General features: G+C 43.1%; 2 protein-coding genes across 2 annotated transcripts; one reads left to right on the top strand and one right to left on the bottom strand.

Annotated features, from left to right (window-relative positions):
* Positions 1 to 4,910: 4,910 nt before the first annotated feature.
* On the top strand, positions 4,911 to 9,130 carry lgsn (lengsin, lens protein with glutamine synthetase domain). Its single transcript, XM_030064576.1, has 4 exons — positions 4,911 to 4,940; positions 5,169 to 5,883; positions 6,961 to 7,127; positions 7,937 to 9,130. The coding sequence occupies exons 1-4, from the start codon at positions 4,911 to 4,913 to the stop codon at positions 9,128 to 9,130; spliced, it is 2,106 nt and encodes a 701-aa protein (XP_029920436.1).
* A 75-nt stretch (positions 9,131 to 9,205) lies between these two features.
* On the bottom strand, positions 9,206 to 19,818 carry LOC115368425 (protein FAM83B-like). Its single transcript, XM_030064550.1, has 5 exons — positions 19,735 to 19,818; positions 19,003 to 19,562; positions 17,199 to 17,363; positions 15,365 to 15,489; positions 9,206 to 14,891 (listed from the first exon to the last, which is right to left on the bottom strand). The coding sequence occupies exons 2-5, from the start codon at positions 19,444 to 19,446 to the stop codon at positions 12,725 to 12,727; spliced, it is 2,901 nt and encodes a 966-aa protein (XP_029920410.1). The 5' UTR covers positions 19,447 to 19,562; positions 19,735 to 19,818; the 3' UTR covers positions 9,206 to 12,724.
* Positions 19,819 to 19,971: the final 153 nt, after the last annotated feature.

The raw sequence follows: 19,971 nt of genomic DNA, 5'->3' as shown, positions 1-19,971 counted from the left end.
AAGTGCGCGCGCGCCGCTTCCGGTACGCGCTTACAAAATAAAACCCACACTTATTACATCCAGTGCAGCCAACACCTTCTTGTAACTGTATCACATTTACCACTAATGACTAATACTGCTACGAAAAAAAAGTAAATTAAAAATAAATAATAAATATATAAAAATAATGATATGGCAGCTCCAATAAATAAATAAATATTTTACAACCTGCCCTACATTCAGAAAATATATAAAACTCCAGTGATCATAGTACAATATGAGAGGGAAGAAGAAGTCAGCTCCCAATCAAAAATAAAATAAAATAAGATTAAAAAAAAAAAAAAAAAAAAAAAAAAAAATCAAGATTCACACACAAATATTTGGAACTCAACTCTTCTTGGTTTTCCATTATCATTCATAGCAGAGATTACTGAGCAATCCTGGTTTTTAAAAGACAAGATAGGATGCCAGAGACCTTGTAATTTGGATGGTAAAACTTCAAACTATAACATAACTATTTCTCCAAGGGGAATAATAGCTAGGTAATCTGATTTGAAATACTATTACTGAACAATTCACCAAATAACCGTGCTGTTGGATGCTTTGAGCTGCCCGGCACGTTGTTTCATCCACAATAACATTGCAATAAGGGTATCTCTTTTACTTATTATGTGCAATAACCTATAGTGCAATAACTCCTGTCCATGTTTGCACTTGTACATATATTTTTTCTTTATTTTTATTCTATATATATCTATATTTATATTTATATTTATATTCCTTTCTTTATTTTTCTTGACTATTTGCTCTTTTTACTTTACACTTGAGTGGGAGTTGTTATTGTAACGAAAAGTAATTTCCCCCTGGGGATCAATAAAGTATTCTGATTCTGATTCTGATTCTGATTACACATTTCATTTGAGAATACCCCCACAGTAAACTTCCCCTCCCCATGGCAAATGTTGTGCTTTTATTTTGAAGTGCAAGCCGTGCCAGTTCCTGTGTGCCGCTGTATTCTCTGTGGCTTGGTGCGGCTCATGAAACCCCACCCTGAAAATGTGAGGTGGTCCTGTTCTCAGACAGCAGCCTCCATGCTGCACAAGTCATGTGGTGAGGCCCGGACTGCACCTTTAACTCCTCTGCTAACATGTGCTGGGAACACTGGGATTAAACTGAGCCCAGTAAACCCAGTGCCAGAGTATTTATCACCATTAGCAGTAGTGGGTGTATTTGTGCTCATTGTACTACAAATACTAGTATTAGCTTTGAGGTGGGGATCAGTAGTTGTGGTATTAATAACGGTAGAAGCTGTGTGAGGAGCAGGAGGAGAGTTTGTGTTAGTGGTAGATATAAGACGATATGCTTATCTCCCGATTCAATATCATCACCATACCTGGGTACCAATTCGATATCATGATTTTTTGTTTTTTAATATATCCTGTAGTTTGTGTCTGTAAAGTTTGATGAGGCTGTGATTCTCCTAGAGGTCACTAGAGGTCATTTTCTCCAGCGACGTCCAGTTGGACAAAAGTCTCTGCCTGCAGTGAAATGGCTGCTATGGGGGCCAACATCATCACACAGGAATCAAATGTGGCTCATTGAATCCACAAGAGTCTCAGCTTTCCAGTCAAAGCCAACTGATGCAGCTCCAAGACTGTTTAGGCCCCAGTCTGCACACACACACCATTTTACAACAGGCCACAAGAACACATGTGGACTGCAGGCTTTGGGGCCCAAACTGCATGGGATTAGCAGAAGGTGGGCATGTCTGCAAAGGGGAGAGCCGTGGCTGCCCAGAGAACCCATTTTCATTCACACATCTGGGGGTAAGGGGTACTATAGAGCGATATTTAGTCCCCTTGCCTGGCAACCTAGCACGGCATGCATGTTAGCAACAGATTCTTTAGCTCATTTAGTTTCATATGATACCAAAATCTGCACTTTAAATCAATCCAGCAACATAAAAATCAATAAAAAATCATAAAAAGACCCTCAGTACTAGTGTTTTTTTCCCCTACCCCTGGTTAGTAGTGGTGGAAGCATTAGCCATTCAGTGTTTACTGGACAAATAAATAAACTCTAATCAGGAAAATTTACAATAATGATTACGTCATTGTGATGTCAAGCGATCATTGTGGTGTGTTACTTGTGATGTGCTGTCATGCTGAGTGTTTGATATAACTTCTGTTATATCTAATGCTTTGCTGGTTGCTTCATGTGCAGCTTGAAGTGGTTGGATCTGGAGCTGTATGACTCAGCTTGTCCTGTGGTATGTTTTATGATACTGTCATCTACATGTGCGTGTTATGCTGTGTGTTGCCACGCTGCATGACTTCACCGATGCTGTGAGCGTTCGATCGCTGGGTGCCGAGGCCTTCATGCTGTTTTATTATCTAATCTTATATCTTTACAGCTGCTTGCTGCCTGTTCATTCTTGCGTAGTTTTACTGTCTGTCTTTACTGTGCACTTTTGTGTTTTCTTCTTATGTTTTTTTTTTTTTTTTTTTTCTTTCATAAACCACCAACCAGTGCAGGAAGTGCAGATGAAAATGAGTCTGTATGGCTAAATCTGGTGCTCTTGTTAATTAATGTGCATTGTCTCTTTTTAAATAAAATACACAACAAACAGTCCTTGCATCTGCCCATTTTCCTGCTTCTTGTCCACGTCAGGCTAATGGTGTTCGCCGGTAAAACCTGGAGGAACCTGTGGGGAACCGAGAGCCTGAACCACCTCAGGTAGCTCCTCTCACAGCGGAGAAGCAGCGGCTGAAAACGAAGGTCCTGATGACTCGCTGAACCCCCCCCACCCTCCCCGTCCTGCAGCCACCCTGAGGAGGAATGTTGTCTGGGCTGCATGAACCTGCAGTCGAACCCTGTCCGTCACGACCTGAAGCAGGTGATCACAGGTGAAGGCTGGAACGAAGACAAGAGCTCTTCTCTGTGGCTGAGCTCTTTCTTTCTTTCTTTCTTTCTTTCTTTCTTTCTTTCTCCACAGCGGTGAAGAAAGTACTACACAATGCCTGCATTACAGCAGCCGGTGCCGCTCTCCGGCGGCTAATCTCATGATCCGTCCCTCCCTCATTCATGAATAAGTCCCTGAGGTACCTGAACTCCTCCACTTGGGGCAGCAGCTCTCCTCTCACCTGGATGGAGCAAAGCAACCCTGTTGCCTCGTACTGACAGGTGATACATGACACTGGACTGTTCAGCCAGGTTTTTAAATCACACACAGCCATGCAACAATAAAGGCTTTTTGAATATTTTCAGCATTTTCGAATGTTCTTCCAGCTTGCCTGTCATATTCTACACAGGATATTTATTTTAAAAAGGAGATGAATTTGATCTAAGCCTCTCCAAAGAGCAGCTGATTCTCGTTTGCCTGACTGACCCATGCTGCGCTCCTCTATTTTCATTTATTTATTTATTTATTTATTTTAGCTCCAGGGCACATCAGAGATCCTCGTCCTGATGAAGCCTGAGGGACGATTTCCAGTGGCATGAAAGTTGGAACAAACCCTTCAGTCCCCTCTTTGAAAACAGGGACCACCACTCTTAACCTCCAGTCCCAGGGCACTGTTTTCAAAATACATGCAGCTTTGGAGAGATATGTCACTCCTGAGAGCCCGAGAGCATCCAGAACCCTTATCTAGAACCCTTATCCAGAACCTTTAGCACATTTGAGTCGTATGAACGTCACCTTCTTCACCTCCTCCACGCTCCTCCCACCACGGGGCTTTTCATTCTGCAACTACCGGAGCTACAGGTTTTGTGGCCTGCAGGTGGTAATTGTAATAATTATAAGGATGACGATGATAATACTTTGTTTATATAGCACATTTCATACAGGGGGTGCAGCTCAAAGTGCTTTACAATAAGGTGAAGAAATGAGAGAATAAAATAAACACAGGCAAGTTAAAGTGCAAATACAGCGCGATAAAACCAGGCGATCAGTTGATTAACAAACAACAGAGGCCGCAAGAGCAAGAACAAACATCAGTAAAATTATATATTAAAGATGGAAATAAAACAAAGGAAGACATAAAAACGTTGATGTTGGTGATCAGGAGGAAGTGAGGGGGTGCAGATGTGTTTTGTGGTGCCAGTAGCGCAGGATGTTGCAGTGCATGCTGGGCTTTGTAGTGTCCGAAATGTGGATAACATCAAACCAGGGTGGTATCGATAGAAAAGAGGAAGAAGAATTGTGCTACGGGCCTGATTTGGCCTGTGGGCCTTGAGTTTGACATGTGTGCTTTAGCCTTTACCAGAGCCTGCAAGAAACAACAACTACAGCAATGTAATAGTAGAAAATAGCAGATTGATTGTTGTTTACAAGTGTATAGAAATTATGCAACCAAATGAAAAAAAAAAAACCAAAAACAAAGTCATACCACAGACCAAATCAAACATCTGTTCCTGTGTTCTGTGCCTGTCAGCCTACTCAGTTTGTATTTCAACCACCAGCTGCTTGGAAAGGAATTTAACACTGTCTCTTTTAATGTAGAGAGTGATGATGGTGGTGATGATGATGATGATGATGATGATGATGATGATGATAGAAGTCTGATCAATTGTCTCGTTCTTGTATGTGTGTGTTTTCCATCACTCTGGAATAAATACTTGGTGGTGCAACTTTCTGGAAGCACAAACAGAACTGCTGAGCTCGGCGCTGTCTGTTTGCACGCGGACAAAAGGCGCATTGAGCCGCTCGCCGCTGATAGCCAATGAGCTCAAAGCAGAAACGGCTCAGTGTCTACCAGCAGCCCGTGGATGCCAGTTTCCAGCAGGACGCCCATGGCTGTGGGGGGCAAAGAATTTTCTAATCCATCACCATTGTACCAATTGTCTATAAAATTTAATGTGCGAGTATAGCTCTGGCTTCACATGAGGGCAATTAAATTCCAAATTAAAGTTCATGAAAGAGTAAAAAAGAAATGCATGACTCTGAAGATTTCAGTCTCAAGGTAACAACTCCACATCTACCTTTTTACTCAAATTTTGGAGTATTTTGTTGGCAGCGCAGCACTTGGATAATATCTTGTATGTTGTTTTTGAGGAGCTTTAATTCTTATTTTGACCTTTTTTTTTTTTTTTTTTTTTTTTTTATTCCACTCACACTCTGTGGTTGTTCTCTCATATACACTTGACCATCTTTTCCCATTTTTGTGACACACACATTGTATGTTTTCCAGGAGGCCCATGGTAGAATCAGAGACCAAATAGACGGCACAGGGATGAGCCTGGGCAAGAGGAAAGGAGTGAGGGTGACGGGGAAATATGTCGCCTCGTCAGACTGGGAAAGAGGCGGCCCGGCCATCGTCCACTCCTACACCAGCACCCCGCCAACCCCGGACGCCCCGACTGTGATTTCTATCGGCCCTCTTCCTCACAAACCCACCGTGACCCCAGAAGGAGGAGATTATCACAAAGCGGAGGAGGAACCCCCCACGAGCGAGGACTGCACCGGACAGGAAACGGCGTCCGAGAGCAGGACGTCCTGCGTGGAGATGGCCATCCCCAGGCAGACCTTGGACGAGCTGAAGACGATCCTGAAGGAGAGCCCTCTGGTCAACCCCCGGGGGAAAGACGAGGGGAAGCCGGGGAGTCCTTACACGTACCTGCACGGTGGGAGCAGCGGCGGTGGCGGTGGCGGCGGCGGCGGCAGCGGCAGGCCTGGTGGACGGCACGGCAATGGAAACCCACCAGGGGCGTTCAGCACCTTCAAACCCCTCTCTGACGCTTCCAGAAGGGGGCCCACCAGAGATAACATGTCTATTCATCTGGTGTCCAGCATGGATTCATCCAGCTCATTCAGGCCCAATGTGGCCACAAATAGGCAGTCTCAAGTTAGGTCGCCCACAAACGAGAGCACTGTGGCCTGGGGAGAGACTGGGACTTCTCGATCAGGTTGGTGAAGCTTTGGATTAAAAAAAAAAACAAAACATTAATCTGTGCTGTAACTGAGAGCTTTCAATCCAGAATGTGATCTACGAAGTGACACAGATTGTTTAAAAAATGACAGTTTGTATAATTTTTTTTTTTTACTTTTAAGTATTACATAGCTTAAACTGTTATATTACCTCACTTTTATGCCTTGGTATGCATGGCTGGTAGTGCTTGAGTCTGTCTTGGTCTTTAGTTTGGCCTCAAGACCATTCTGACGTCTCCGTCTTGTGTCTTTTTTGACTTTTCTTCATCTTGGCCACAACTGGATATTTACTTAACTTTTTCCTTTCTATCTCAGAAAAAAAAAAAAAAAAAAAAAAAAAAAACAGTGATACTGAGGCTTTGTTCATTTTTCCTCTGTACTTTAAGAGATTTAAGGGATTTAATCTGTGTTTTTAAAACTTTTATGCATGGATTAGCTGGTTCCTCGGCAGTGATGATAGATGTTAGATGTTGAAGAGTTTAGAGCTCGTATAAATAGATCTACAGCTCTGTTGACCCTCTAGAAACTCCTCATTATTTTAACACTCAGAAAGACAAGCACACCACTGATTAGCTATTTTTTGGCTCTGAATGGAGTTTGATTTGCTCTGGTCTTTGTCTTAACTCAGTCCCGACCCCCTCTGGTTCTTGACTTGAACTTGAAGTGAACGTCAGCTGAGACTTAAGACTTTTTTGAAACAGAAAAGGAGCATTTTGGAATCAAATCAATTTTCTAGACATTTCTGTCTCCTCTCACCAGTAAACAGGGCCCTTTGTTTAATCGGATTCTGAGTTCTGTGTATGGATTAAGAAAATGTGAGGTGCTGAACAGTATTTTCTGCTCACTTATCAAAATCAATACATGAATTTGTTCTTGAAAACACACCTTAATTTAAGTTTTGAAATTCAGGAGTTTTAAGAGGTCAGAAGTTGAAACTAACTGAGGAGTGTATTGTGTGTTGAAGGGAAATTTAGAGGAAAACCAGGGCAATATTAAAGGTTTTGTGCTCACAGTCGATGTGGATCTCCTCCCGTAAATCCCCCCCCCCCCCACAGACGACGAAACGGAGAGCGTTGACACCTCAGGAACTCAGGGCTTCATTTCAGCGATGGAGCAGATCAAGCAGCAGATCGCCAGGGAGAACATCAGCTTCGTGCGCTTCGAAGCCACGGACCTGCACGGGGTGTCCAGGTCCAAGACAGTGCCAGTCCGCTTCTTCCATGTAATCACCCCCACCATCTATCCATCTATCTATTCGTCTATCTGTTCATCTATCTGTCCATCTGTCCATCTACAATGACTGACCTGTGGAAAATGCACAACCAGCTACTTTACAATTGTTTCAGATGTGGATGTAATGTAGACTGCATGGCTGTCATTTCACAAGTAATCATAAAATACGTCCAGAGTCTTTCTAATTGTATTGTGGTTGACTCTGTGTCAGATGACGGCCAGAGGGAGGGGGGAGCAATATTCCTGTAGAAAAATCTCAGAATTTCCGAGATTAAAGTACAGTTACAGGAATAAAAAATATTATATTCTCTGAGATTTAAGTGGTAAATTTATGAGAAAAAAAAAATCACAGCTCAGAAATCTTGAGATTAAAGTCATTAATTTAGGAGATTTATGAGAAAAAAAACACAAATTTATGAGAAAAAAACTTGAAAATTCTGAGATTATAAAGTCACAAATTTATGAGAAAAAAAAACCTATGAAAAAAAATGTTTTCCTGCTCTGGGATTCAGTAAGAAGGAAATATTATATTTCAATATATATACAATATTATCATCAGCATACAGACTTTTTCTTGGCTTAAATCCCTTCTGATTATTTTTCCAAGTTTTTTTCTCATAAATTTGTGATTTTGTAATGTCAGAATTTTCCCACAAATTTGTGAGTTTTTTTTTTTTTTTTTTGTAAATTTACAACTTTAATCTCAGATACTAATACAACCCCTTCCTAAGTAGAGAGATTGGTGGGTGGACTATATGATGTGAGGAGTTTAATCGATGTAAACACTTCTGTCCACAGGAGAAAGCGGTTTATGGAGTATCAATGCCAAGAAGCTACTTGGAGCTGACCCTGAGCCCCAAGTGCAACGAAGTGGACCACGCCAACACCGCCAACTTCAGCAGCGATATTCTTCTGATCCCTGACCTTTCGACCTTTAGGGTCCTACCCTGGGCGGAGCAGACAGCCCGGGTCATCTGTGACCCCTGCACCGTCACCGGGAACCCCCTCCGGACTTCGCCCCGCCTTATCGCCAAGCAGCTTCTCGGCCAGCTCCAGAGCATGGGATTCTCCCTGCACTCCTCCTTCACCTACGAATGCTGCGTTCTGGGAGCGCCGGACCGAATCGGACCCAAGACCCTCCTGTTCCCTGCCACCACCTTGCTAAGCAACCATGACCTGCCCTTCTTCCAGCAGCTGGTGGACAGCATGTACTGCATGGGCGCAGATGTGGACAGTTTCGCCTCAGCCAGCGGCCCCGGCCAGATGGAGATCAACCTGCGACCGGAGTTTGGGATCGAGGCCGCCGACAGCGCTTTCACCTTGCGCACCAGCATCAAAGAAATGGCTCGTAAACACAGCTACATTGCCAGCTTCTTCACCGACGACGGCCTGTACAACGCAGGCGTGCTCTCTCACAGTCTGTGGGACGCCAACGGCCGGCGCAGTCTGTTCCACAGCGGCGAGAAGGGAGACGAGCTGTCTGAGATCGGCAGGAAGTGGCTAGCCGGGCTCCTCACTCACTCCGCCGCCCTGAGCTGCCTGATGTCGCCCGGCCTGGGCTGCCGGAGCCACATCGCCAAGAAAGTCAAAGACCCCAAGCGGATGCTGTACGCCACGTGCGGCTGCAACGATAACAGCAGTTCCTTCAACATCAAATGCCACGGCGGCAGGGAGACACACATTGAAAACAAGCTGGGCTCGGCCATGGCCAACCCTTACGTTGTGCTGGCGGCCACCGTGGCAGCAGGGCTGGACGGCATCAAACGCAACCTCAACGTCGAGACTGGTTTAAACAAAGCCCCCTGTCAACAGAAACAGTTTGCCATTCCCGTGAAGCTCGATGACGCCTTGGAGGCTTTGGCGGAGGACCACGTGATCCGCAGCACCCTCGGAGAGCCGTTTGTGCAGTACTTCATTGCCATGAAGAAGTTTGAGATCGAGACCCAAGAACTGGACGATGAAAGAAACAAGTGCCTGGAATATTTCATTTAAAATTACTCTGTGTTTCATAATAGTTGAACTGTTCCTCATGCCTTGCAAACAAAGAATGACACTCATTTGAATGAATGAATTATAAAAAGTTTTTATTTCATATATTATTTTGATACCATCTTACTGAGAAACCATTTGTAGATATTTATTCAGAGTCATTTCAAAAATAATAAAAAAAAATAATAATCACACCCTCAATGTGCCGAGCAGTGATGTGCGACATTTGTTGTTGTTGTTGATTGTGATTCATTCCAAAAATAAAAGTGTTGTAGTTGGAGTGTTACTGTTCTGGATGTGAATAGACCAGAGCAGATTACTGCTACATGAACAACTAAAAACTTGGAGATTGCAGGGGAAAACCATGCATTTTTTCCACACCATAAAATTAGTTATTTTCAATATTACACAACCTTTACAAAATATATACATCCTTTCCCTTCTGTACAGACATATATGTTACTTTCTGGAATCTATACAACAGAAAACAGTCCAAGTTTTTGCGCCCTTACATTTTTACATTGCATATATTATTGGAAGCCAGACTGAGCAAGAAAAGTTTTCTGATATACTTTCCACAACATAGCAATAGTTTTTACATTAACATTTCTTTGAATATCCTCCATTGCAGAGTAACACATTTACGTTAAAACTCAAAAGGAACCAAAATCTCATGAGTCATGTGTAAAATAAACCTTTAAAGGCTCTGTTTCTGTCAAACTGAACATTACAATGAGCAAGACGCTGATTTCAGCAAGTTTGAACATGGTATAATTACTGGACCTGGGCACACCTCTTCCAACATCTCACATACAGCCGACTTCCTGGGATTTTCTATGCTGCTGTGTCTAGAGTTTACCAGGTACAATGTAATGAACAAAACACAACCAGTCAGCTGCTGCTCACATGGAGGAAAACAGCGGCAAGAGGCTAGTGGGTACAGGAGAATAATGGTAAAATAAAGGTATAGTGGGCACATGATCACCAAAACTGGATGAATAACAGTTTTTGTTGTGATCTTGCTGATGGCCAGAGCAGAGTTTGGTGGGAATAACATAACTCAGTGGATCTGACTGGTGTCAGCGGTGCAGACTGGGGTGATGGTGGAGGGTTATTGGGAAGGTTTTCTTTGTACATGATGATAATTGTCTTTAGACACAGCATGGAATGAAGCTGATGTTTGCAGTGGGAAAAAAAATATGCAGTTTTACCAGCATTTGGCCAGCAGGTTATATCATAATGCCCCCGAAGGGTCATGGCAAGATATTTTTGTGTGTTACCTTACAACAACTATTGCATTACTTTACAATATTTTCCTAGTTAACCCTAACCCACTTTTACTAATCATATAACCGTGCCTGTTGAGGAGTAGCACTATATCAGCAGAGTTAATGCCCAGTTCAAAGTCAAATTCAATGAGCTGATCCATACTGGGTCACCGTACCACTGCACTGCACAGACGGCTCAGAAGGAACAGAAGAAGAAAAGTATTGTGAGGTAACACTAAAGTATTGCAGGATACTGCAAAGTCTATTGTGAGCACCCAAAACATATTGCAAAGTAATGCAAACCATTGTGAGGTGATGCAAAAGTTACTGTGAGGAGGAAAAAAAATTCTTGCCATAACCCTTCAGGGTTAGGGTTAATATCCCATCCTGATAAGAGTAGTCTTTTTAAAATTATTTTTAGCTCAACCTGTCCCACCTGCAAAACAGAGGTGCACTTTAACAAAACACATCTTTGATGAAGATATTTGTTCAGTTCCTCTGAGAAAAGTCACATCACAGTCATGTTTTTCCAATGTGAAAATTTTCAGTTCATCAGTGAAGTGTTTGTTTCGATGTGAATTTTTCTTTTTTCACATTTTCACATATGTGCTTTGAATTCACATGTCATGACTGGACCATGTGATTTTTTTGTAAGCAGTATTTCACTAATCCAGCTAATGTCTTCATTCAACACCATCTCTGTTGTCAGGTCAAGGCTCAGGTTAACATGTTCTACTTTAGCAAACATCTGCAACAACAATATCTTCCATGAGGAGTGTTGACCCACATATGTCAAATTCATTCAGTGAACAAAGCAAAAATGCAGCATATCCAACCTAACTAGAAAAACTTGTTGAACTTTGTCAAGTTATTTGACAAAAGCCAGAGCGCTTATACTAACAAACATGAGACAAGCATGTACAGTGTGCAGTGTTTTGTATGTTTATCAACTTCCAAATATACTGGCTTCCATTTATAAGAGCTATTAACAGATTTTGACTTCAATCAGTAAAACCGCTTTCTTCTAACATGCAGTTAAGGCACTAATTTAGGAGCACAAGTGACTGATTCATCAGATCCTGTGCTTTAGCTTTTAAGCTTGTGTAGGTAACTTTGTTTTTCATAATTTTTGACAAATCATGATGATACCCTGAGGGTTCAATCGAAACTAAAGGCATTCAGAAAAATATCATGTCTATAAGCATGCTCCTCATGCCATAATCTCATTGGTTAAAATCCATCTCTGTACCAATCAAACAACCAATCATATCAAGAAAAAATCCAACATTGTACAGCCTTCAGTCCAGTGCCAACCCCAGTCCTTTAAAGTAGGACTAAACCTAACCCAAGACCTAAACGTAACCACCTGAGAGAAAACATTAACCAATTCATAGGTATGAATAACATCTGGACTTAAATCTGCTAAAACAAGATCAAGGTGAGGGAGTGTTTCCATTGTGGTTGAACCAAGTTTGGGACATCGCTGAGCATCAAAAACTTACATTAACTCTGATCCTGGGCCTTACAAATAAACTACAAAAACAGAATAGAATTCACAGAAAATTACAGGCATTTTATCTTGACCAAATACTTGGATTATCCGACTTGGAAAGTCTCCAAACTATAAAGTTCACCATCTTTTGGACCACAACCGCAATTTGACCTCCTGTCTAAGCTGCCATTAAGCCCAGACCAAAGCCAAAATCTAAATGTAAGCATCTCAAATCAGACCAAAGTATTACAAATCAGGCCCTAACCCCATAACCCAGTAACCTGGCTCTAACCTTTACCAAACACCAGCCTCACCAGTCTCAAGACACTCACTAATTTATAGAGACCTACATGCAAAAAACATCAAGAAATACATAATCCTCTACCTTGACCATTCTGATTTTAGCCCAAGCCTAAACTTAACCATCTTGTAAGTAGATCAGATTTTTACAAACTGGCCCTAATCTAAGAGACAGAGGCTCGCTTACTCACAAAAATGGCCAGCTTAGCATAACAATGGTAATGCTGCACCAAAGGGGGCGCAGCATGAGGTGGGCGTGGTGTGTGGTGGACGTGGCATGAGGTGTCCTTATCAATTCAATCAGCATCAAAGCCACAGTCTATATGAGGTGGGAGGGGCCTGGAGGAGGGACCGAATCTCAGGCGGATGCTGCTGAAAATCCGTGCACTCTACAAAGTTACCTACACTAGCTTTACAGTAAATATTTCTATGTGAGTGCTAAAATAAGCCAATGAGCAATACAAGCATTACATGACCTTGCCTTCATCGCGTGGAAAAGCCTTCCCTATTTTCCCCCAGTAACATGACAACTCTGACTCATTTGTTCTTGCCTATAAGGTTTCCTACTCGCTGCATGAATCGTCCAATTTTGTTGTCAGGGGCGGTCGGGGCCTGATATGCAGAATAATGTGCCATGGCAGGAGAAAGATGTCTCGGACTGAAAGAGTTCCTGTCCTTGCTTGATAGATGCATGCTTGTAGTCCTTACTGGTTTGTCTGGAGCAATACTTTCAGTGCTAAGAAAATATTCAAACCGGCTGTAAACCTTCTCCTGTCTGGCTTGGTTAGCTGACACCACATCATCCAAAGAAATGTTTGAGCCTCGTTGCAGCTCTGCTACAACGTTGATCTTTCTTTTGCTTGATCGCTGAGGAGCTAATCTATCTATCAGGACTGGAGCTTTGGGCCTCTCTGCACCCAGCAGAGCACCGGCTGCAGTGTAAGCACTTGCTGATGGACCTGCTGATGCTGTGTGCTCTGTGGCTAATGGGTTTTTAACAGGAGATGCTGCTGCCTTGACTGGTTGGTTTGATCCCGAGGGAGTCTGTGACCTGACCGAATTCTTTCTTTGGAGAGGTTTGTCTTCTTTTTTTTGTGATTTCCGATCATCTGAATTAAGCAGCGATTGTACTTTTAATCTCAGGGAATTCTTCCTCTGGAGCGGCGGCTCCTCTTGCTTTGTCTGTCCCTTTTCGACGGAACCCTTAGCTTCCACCACATGCTGAGATCCAAAAGATTTGTTTGGGATCACTGGATTCACATTGGATGTTGCTTTCTTTCCATCTTTGGTGGCAGTGGAACCGGAACTCTTGGCCGCCTTAGTTACGGAACCATGGCTTCCTCTTGCTAGATCCGGATTCTGTGCTCCCACAGACAAGTTTGATGCCATAGAGCCCACCTTGCCATCTTTTAACGAACGATCGTTTCCATCTTTTGGCGTAGCTAAGCCTGGACTGTTGGCTAGCTTGGCTGGACCCTCTTTCTCTTCAGGGATTTCAACTAAAGACTCCATTGCTCTTGGATGCTGTATATTGAGACCGCTGCTCCGCATATTTAAGAGCGTAAGAGATGGATCCTTCAGTTTCATATCTATATCAGCGGCGGAGGTTGTCCTGGAAAGAGGTTCATGCCAGTCATGCATCTGTGCAGTCTTTTGGTCTTGAACTGTTTTCACATCATATTGAGAGACAGAGCGGTGTTCATCCATGAAAACCCTGGGTGTAAACATTTGCTCTCTTTTGGCACTTTCCTCCTTTGGCTCTCTTAGTTTAGGAAGGTCTCTATCTCCACGCCAGGCTGGATCCAGTCTGGAGCCATATTGTGTGTTTTCCTCAATATCTGCCATACCTTGCCTCATCTCCAGACCTCTTAATGAAGACTTCATGTTAGCTCTATCTAGAGTTGCGTACATGGATCTCAGGGACTCTTGACTCTGCCTTACATCAGCAGCTTCCTGCAGGCTGAGCCTTTTTTGCCTGATTTCTTCCAACCTGATTTTAATTTCCCTTGACCGACTGTGGATCAGCTGTGACTGACTCTCGTTTAAGCCGGTATGACTGCCATACGGGGAGAGCGTATCGCACGACATATCTAGAGGTGCATCATTGTTGCTCAAGTATGAGTCGATTTTCCACCTGTGAAGGGAGGTCTCTGAGTTGAATGGGATCAGGTGCTGGTCAGCACCGTAGCGAAACTTGTGCTTCTGGTACAATTGAGACACCCTGTCTGTTAGCAGTGAGTCCTCACCCCCCGGCAACTTGGATTTCTTCTTCTCAGGAGTAACGGGAACCCCACCGTCCCTGGTTAGTGTCCTCAAACGAGTCATAGAGTTCATCCGCTGCAATTCCCCACCATAACTGTGTCCCTTCACCAGATTCCCCACATCAAAGTGATGAGACTGATGCAGCCTGTCTTGCATGCTCAGGCCCCTGGCTAGTATAGCGCCATTTTGAAACCGATCATCCTGGGCACCTCTCAGGCCATGAGGCACTCTGTACCTCATGTAAAGTTTGTTGAGGGAGAGCTGGCTGGCGTTTGGGCTGTGCAGGGCCACGGCGTCTCTAAGGTGCTGATCCCCGGACAGAGCAGCGGGAACGGTGGAGCGAGCAAAGAGTCGTCGAAACTCCTCGTCGTACGAGCAAACCAGCTGTCCCGTGATCACCAGGACCATGCTCAGGTTGACCTTCTCGTATGACCACATGTAGCTGGGGAGGAAAATAGAGCCGGTTATAAGCTGTCCACACAGTCACAAGAAAACAAGAAGCGATGCTGTGGAAACGTTAAACTTTTTGAATTTGTGAAATAGATTTTTTTTATATGCATTTTTAAAGATTTCTGCATCATTTGATAGAGACAGTAGGGAGAGAAAGGAAAGGCAGGAAAAGGCACCAGCTAACAGGATGCCCCTTTACCTAATGTTTTCAATGTTCGTAACATAAATGTATGGTGTAATTTACAGTTTTAGGTCCACTACATTTACTTTAACAGTTATCAGACTAATTTAGATGAGTTAAAATTCTGAAAATTATAAATATATATGTTACCATACATTTTACCATTACCATTACATCACCAGAACATGTAACTGTCTTTAACTCCTGTATTGTTCAAATGTGTTGCACTGAGCCTAAATGATGGGGGCTGAACATAAGGAAACAAGTGGTAAAGACTGGTTTACCTGTAAGTTCCATACAAAACTGTTTTGCAGTCCACCAGAATGAATTTCTGCTCCAGAGCTCCGTGGAATTTCGCCCCGGACCGACACTGGTACTGCGGCCCTTTCACCGTCCGAACCCGAATGTTCTGATGGAGAAACAAACAAATTTATTTTTTACTCAGAGCATGTCCTTTTAAACAGCCTACTGACCTTTGGAACAAATTCAAGCACAAGCAGTGCACACATTTTGCTGTCTCTCCCTACGAATTTCACCACAAACCAGCATAAATGAAAATCACATCTGTATCAAAACTGCTCCAAAACAGGGAAGAATGTTGATTTGACTGACTGGAACATTAAATGATCAAATTTATCCATAATAGTATCTTAAACATGATCCAAAAAGCCTTTAATGCAGCTACAGTACAATTGTTTTGTGTTGGCTTGGATGTTATTGAGTTGTTTTGTTCGCTTTCCTCGCTAAAAAGTAAAATCAGTGTGGTAACATTTGTGAATAATGACATGAATCTCATTTTCAGATGTAGCCATCACACTGTAGCCTCTAACAAATTGTGATAGAAACAGTGCAAAGAGAAACAAAATATAGGTTGTTGAGAGTTTTGGGGAGATTTCTACTAGTTTTGCTGATTTATGCTTTTCTTGTACGTTTCATTTCTTCTTTGTCAACCTTTCAAATTAAAAGAAACTATTTCAAACTGTCCCAACATTGCATGATGTGAAAAATCAAATGCAAGTTTTTCATGCAACTCAGTAACTCTTACATGTTCAATTAAACGAGCTGGATTTGTTACACCAGTAACAGTAAAGTAAAATGTTGGCAAAGTAACAAAAGTGTGATTATGCTGGTACTTTTCTCTCTCCTGCTAGCCTTATCTCACACACACACACACACACACGCACACACACACACACACTGAAGCACACACCCTTTTTGTGATTCTAGACAAGATCAAACCTGTGAATCATTTTTCTAAGGCAGGCATTTTGAAGTGGCTACTGGCTAAACAATTTGTACAGAGAGAACAAAACCACGCAGAGTTCAGCTGGATGGCTTTTTTTGTTTATCTGGATGCGGCTCAACAGGAAAATCCAGCCAGCAGATCTTCTCCTGTGGCTGGGGTTAACCTCGGTGATAACACACCGCCGTGGCGGAGCAGAGGAAACGCGGGTAAATGACAGTGAATCCACAAGGGTGTGGGGCAAATGTCAGATTTAATTCACTAATGCTTTTGCCAATAGAAAAAAGGTCATGCCACCGGCAAATCCTCCCTCTGCAGGTCTGTATTAGTGGAATATCAATCCACAGACGTGCAGCTACATGAGGAGCACCACTCATTTTCCCAGTGTAATGTCGAAAACATGTTGAACTGTGAATATGGGTTGTGTATCATCATGTTCTGGTAAGGCGAATTAATCAGGGCAATAAATATTACTGTGTTTTGCATCCTGCTGATCAGATTTAAAGAAGCAAGCAGGATTTTTACTGTCCAACAGCAGGTATTGACCGTATTATATCTGAATATAAATATGTGATGGAGTTGTTGATGACTTATTCATTAATTCATTTATTTAAGCTTCATTTATTTCAGCAGGAAATCCACTTGAGATTCAGAATCTCTTTAGCGAGGGAGACTTGGCCAAGACAGCAGCGAGCGGTACGACACAAAGACACGGTTAGATTCATAATAAAATAAACACAATAAAGCAACAGATGAGCACGAGCAATGACTCGGTGGCTTTGTGAGATTTTGGGCTTTCAAAACTCTCTCACACAAATTCCCACCAACAGAAGGTGGCAGATCCTTTAATTCGCCTTCCATATTGTGTCTTTTACCTTGAGGTCCTGGATCTTGACCCCGACCCTCTGCGACATGTTCAGAAAGCTCCTGAACTGGGAGTCATCCAGCAGCACATAGACCACCACCCCCCTGAGCACCGCGCTGACCAGCTCTTTGAAAATGTCCACATCCGTGAAGACATCCATGGCTATGGCTATAACCTGGACGGATGTTAGGGAAGAGAGGCAGAGTGAGCACAGTTTATTCACGATAATGAAGATAAATAAATGACAGTCGACGTGGCTCTACGAACAGATGGATAGGTTGCATCGGGGAGTGAGTGGGAAAATATGGTTTTTGTTTTAATTTTGGGCAAACTGTCCCTTTAAAGACAAAAAAAGCACAAATCGATGTATGTCTTAAAGCATTATTGATTTATGTGTGAGGTGTTTTGCCTCATGATGGCTGCTGTCTGGAGGTCAGAGTTCACACACCACCTCACTGAGTCAATACACACAGGCAGCGATCTATTCATCTTCATCACTCATTCATCATTTCACCACAGAAGGTGTCACTTCTTCTTCTTTTTTTTTTTTTTTTTAACAAAAAGGGGGGATATCTCTGCATTTACTCCCAGCACACACACATGCCCTTCCTTTAAATTCTGAATTATTTGCTGCTGCCGCGGAAACGCCGAGCTGCTCGTCAAACTCCGTCAAGCTGAGGCAGGTCGGCTGTTGATGTCATGTGGCGCTGAAACACGGCCCAGCGCAAACCTTTTCCACAGAGAACACACACCGTCGAACTATTCCATCCCTCGGAGGCTTATAGATGTTATACAGAATGTAGGTTAATATGTACAGCTCTCCTGAATGGCAGCAGTCAATAAAATAACAGCCACTAGGAGCTTTTTCCCCCTTTCTGCCAGTTAGAAGTCACTAATGTGATTTTACTACTTTGTATGTAATAGAAACTAAATCTAATTTAATTGGAACATTAACTTTCTCTCTTTACCAGCGACAATAAGCACTTCAGTGGAGTTATTACTCAATAATTTCATTTTCACCGTTTCCTAAACGGCCCCAGTCACCAAAAATTGTGCAGTAATACTGTTGAATACGTTTTTTTTATGATGCCAGAGGGAAATTCCTCCACAATTGTGAACAGTTTGGCAACATAAACTTTGAATTTGAAAGGCATTTCACAGGCAGCCTCAATATGGCTTCATTTGTACATTTTATTTATTTTGCACATGCATTTATATATGCCCTACATATAAACCTGCACCATGTATAAACCAAGTTTTGTTTATTGCATATGCACTTGTCCTATGTGTGCATAGGCAAGTGCAATAGTGTGCATTTGCATTATAGCAGGAGGCTTATATAAGCTTGTTAACATGATACTGATGACATGATATGATTATATTGATGATATATGTGATGACATTGTAACTTGATTGGGAAAAGTCTAGTTAAAAAAACATTTTTGTAGTTGCAACAAGTAACAGAATTGTGACTCATGACTAAAATAATAAGTACTAGTGACTAATGGTGACTAATGCAGTGGAATGAGTAAATGACACAGCAGCCTGCCACAGTTTTCTGACTATATAATCCAGAATATATATAATCTGCTGCCTGTATGTTGACTGATATGTAAAGTCCACTGTCCTTGAAGGAATACATGTTGTCTTATATGTAGATTATCATGTTTTCATATGTCATGTTTGTACTGCCCTGCTGTCTTTACACCTTTTATCGCCCCGAGCTGTCAGCCAGTAGGACAAAAACCCTCACATACACTCATCACACCTGCCGGATTAAAGGGCCTTTCCACAGTGTTTGGTCTTGTCCTCACCTGCTTTGCATTTTGAATTTGTCTCCGCAGCACCTCTTTGATGGTCGGCGTGTTTTGCCGCGGCGGGTGGAAGAGCAGGCTGATGTTGGTGTCCGTGTCGGCCGCCGTGACCTCCGGCCAGCCGAGGTCAAGGTCGGGCACCTCCTCGTCTGACTCGGTGGGGAAATACGTGGAGGGGCTGACCTCCTGCGGCTTGGTGGGGTGCTTTGCCTCGGAGTCATCGTCCCCGGCCGGCAGCTCTGCATTTTCCAAAATGAACAGGATCTCCTCCTCCGACAGAAAGTGGTTGATTTGCTCGGCCTTGAGGAACTCCTCGTAGGCGTCCTTGCCCCCGCAGATGAGGGCGTAAATGGCCAGGCGGTAGGATTCCTTGTAATGCGGCTGAACATAAAGCGGCCTCTCTTCTTCAGCCAGTGAAGACAGACAGGAAAGACCGGACTCCATTGATGCCGCCCCCTCACAGAGTCTCTGAGTGCAACACACTTGTCCTTAACCTTCAGTGTGTGTATGCCTATGAACCATCTCACTGAGCTACACTTGCTGAGGCTGTAAACCTCTGCCTGATGAAGACAGTGGAAATCAAGAATATCCGGTCAAATGTGTGATTAGGCAGAGTCACAGAGAAGACAAACACACACTCAGCATGTGACTGAGCTGAGCCATTTACCTACTGATCCCTCAACATTATGAACTCAACAAAAACAAAAAAAAATGTTTCTTAAAGTGACTTACTTCATGCCTGGTGAGCGCTCTCGCCTGTTATCCCTGCACAAATGACCAAACCCGGAGCTTACCCTGCCGTCAGCCTCGCCTGCTACCTGCCCTGTGTTTGTGAAGAAGCCTGCACACAGCACTGGAGGTGTGGATTTGAACTTTTCACGCAAATGGGCGAGCCCGTCGTACCTGCCCTCTCCGCTCGGCCGGGAGCCACTCCCACACCTCACCTCAGTGTCAGGAGCCGTTTTGTTT

This window comes from Myripristis murdjan, chromosome 1 (genome assembly GCF_902150065.1).
Source record: "Myripristis murdjan chromosome 1, fMyrMur1.1, whole genome shotgun sequence".
Taxonomy (NCBI): domain Eukaryota; kingdom Metazoa; phylum Chordata; class Actinopteri; order Holocentriformes; family Holocentridae; genus Myripristis; species Myripristis murdjan.
This window is presented reverse-complemented; position numbering and strand designations above follow the sequence as displayed.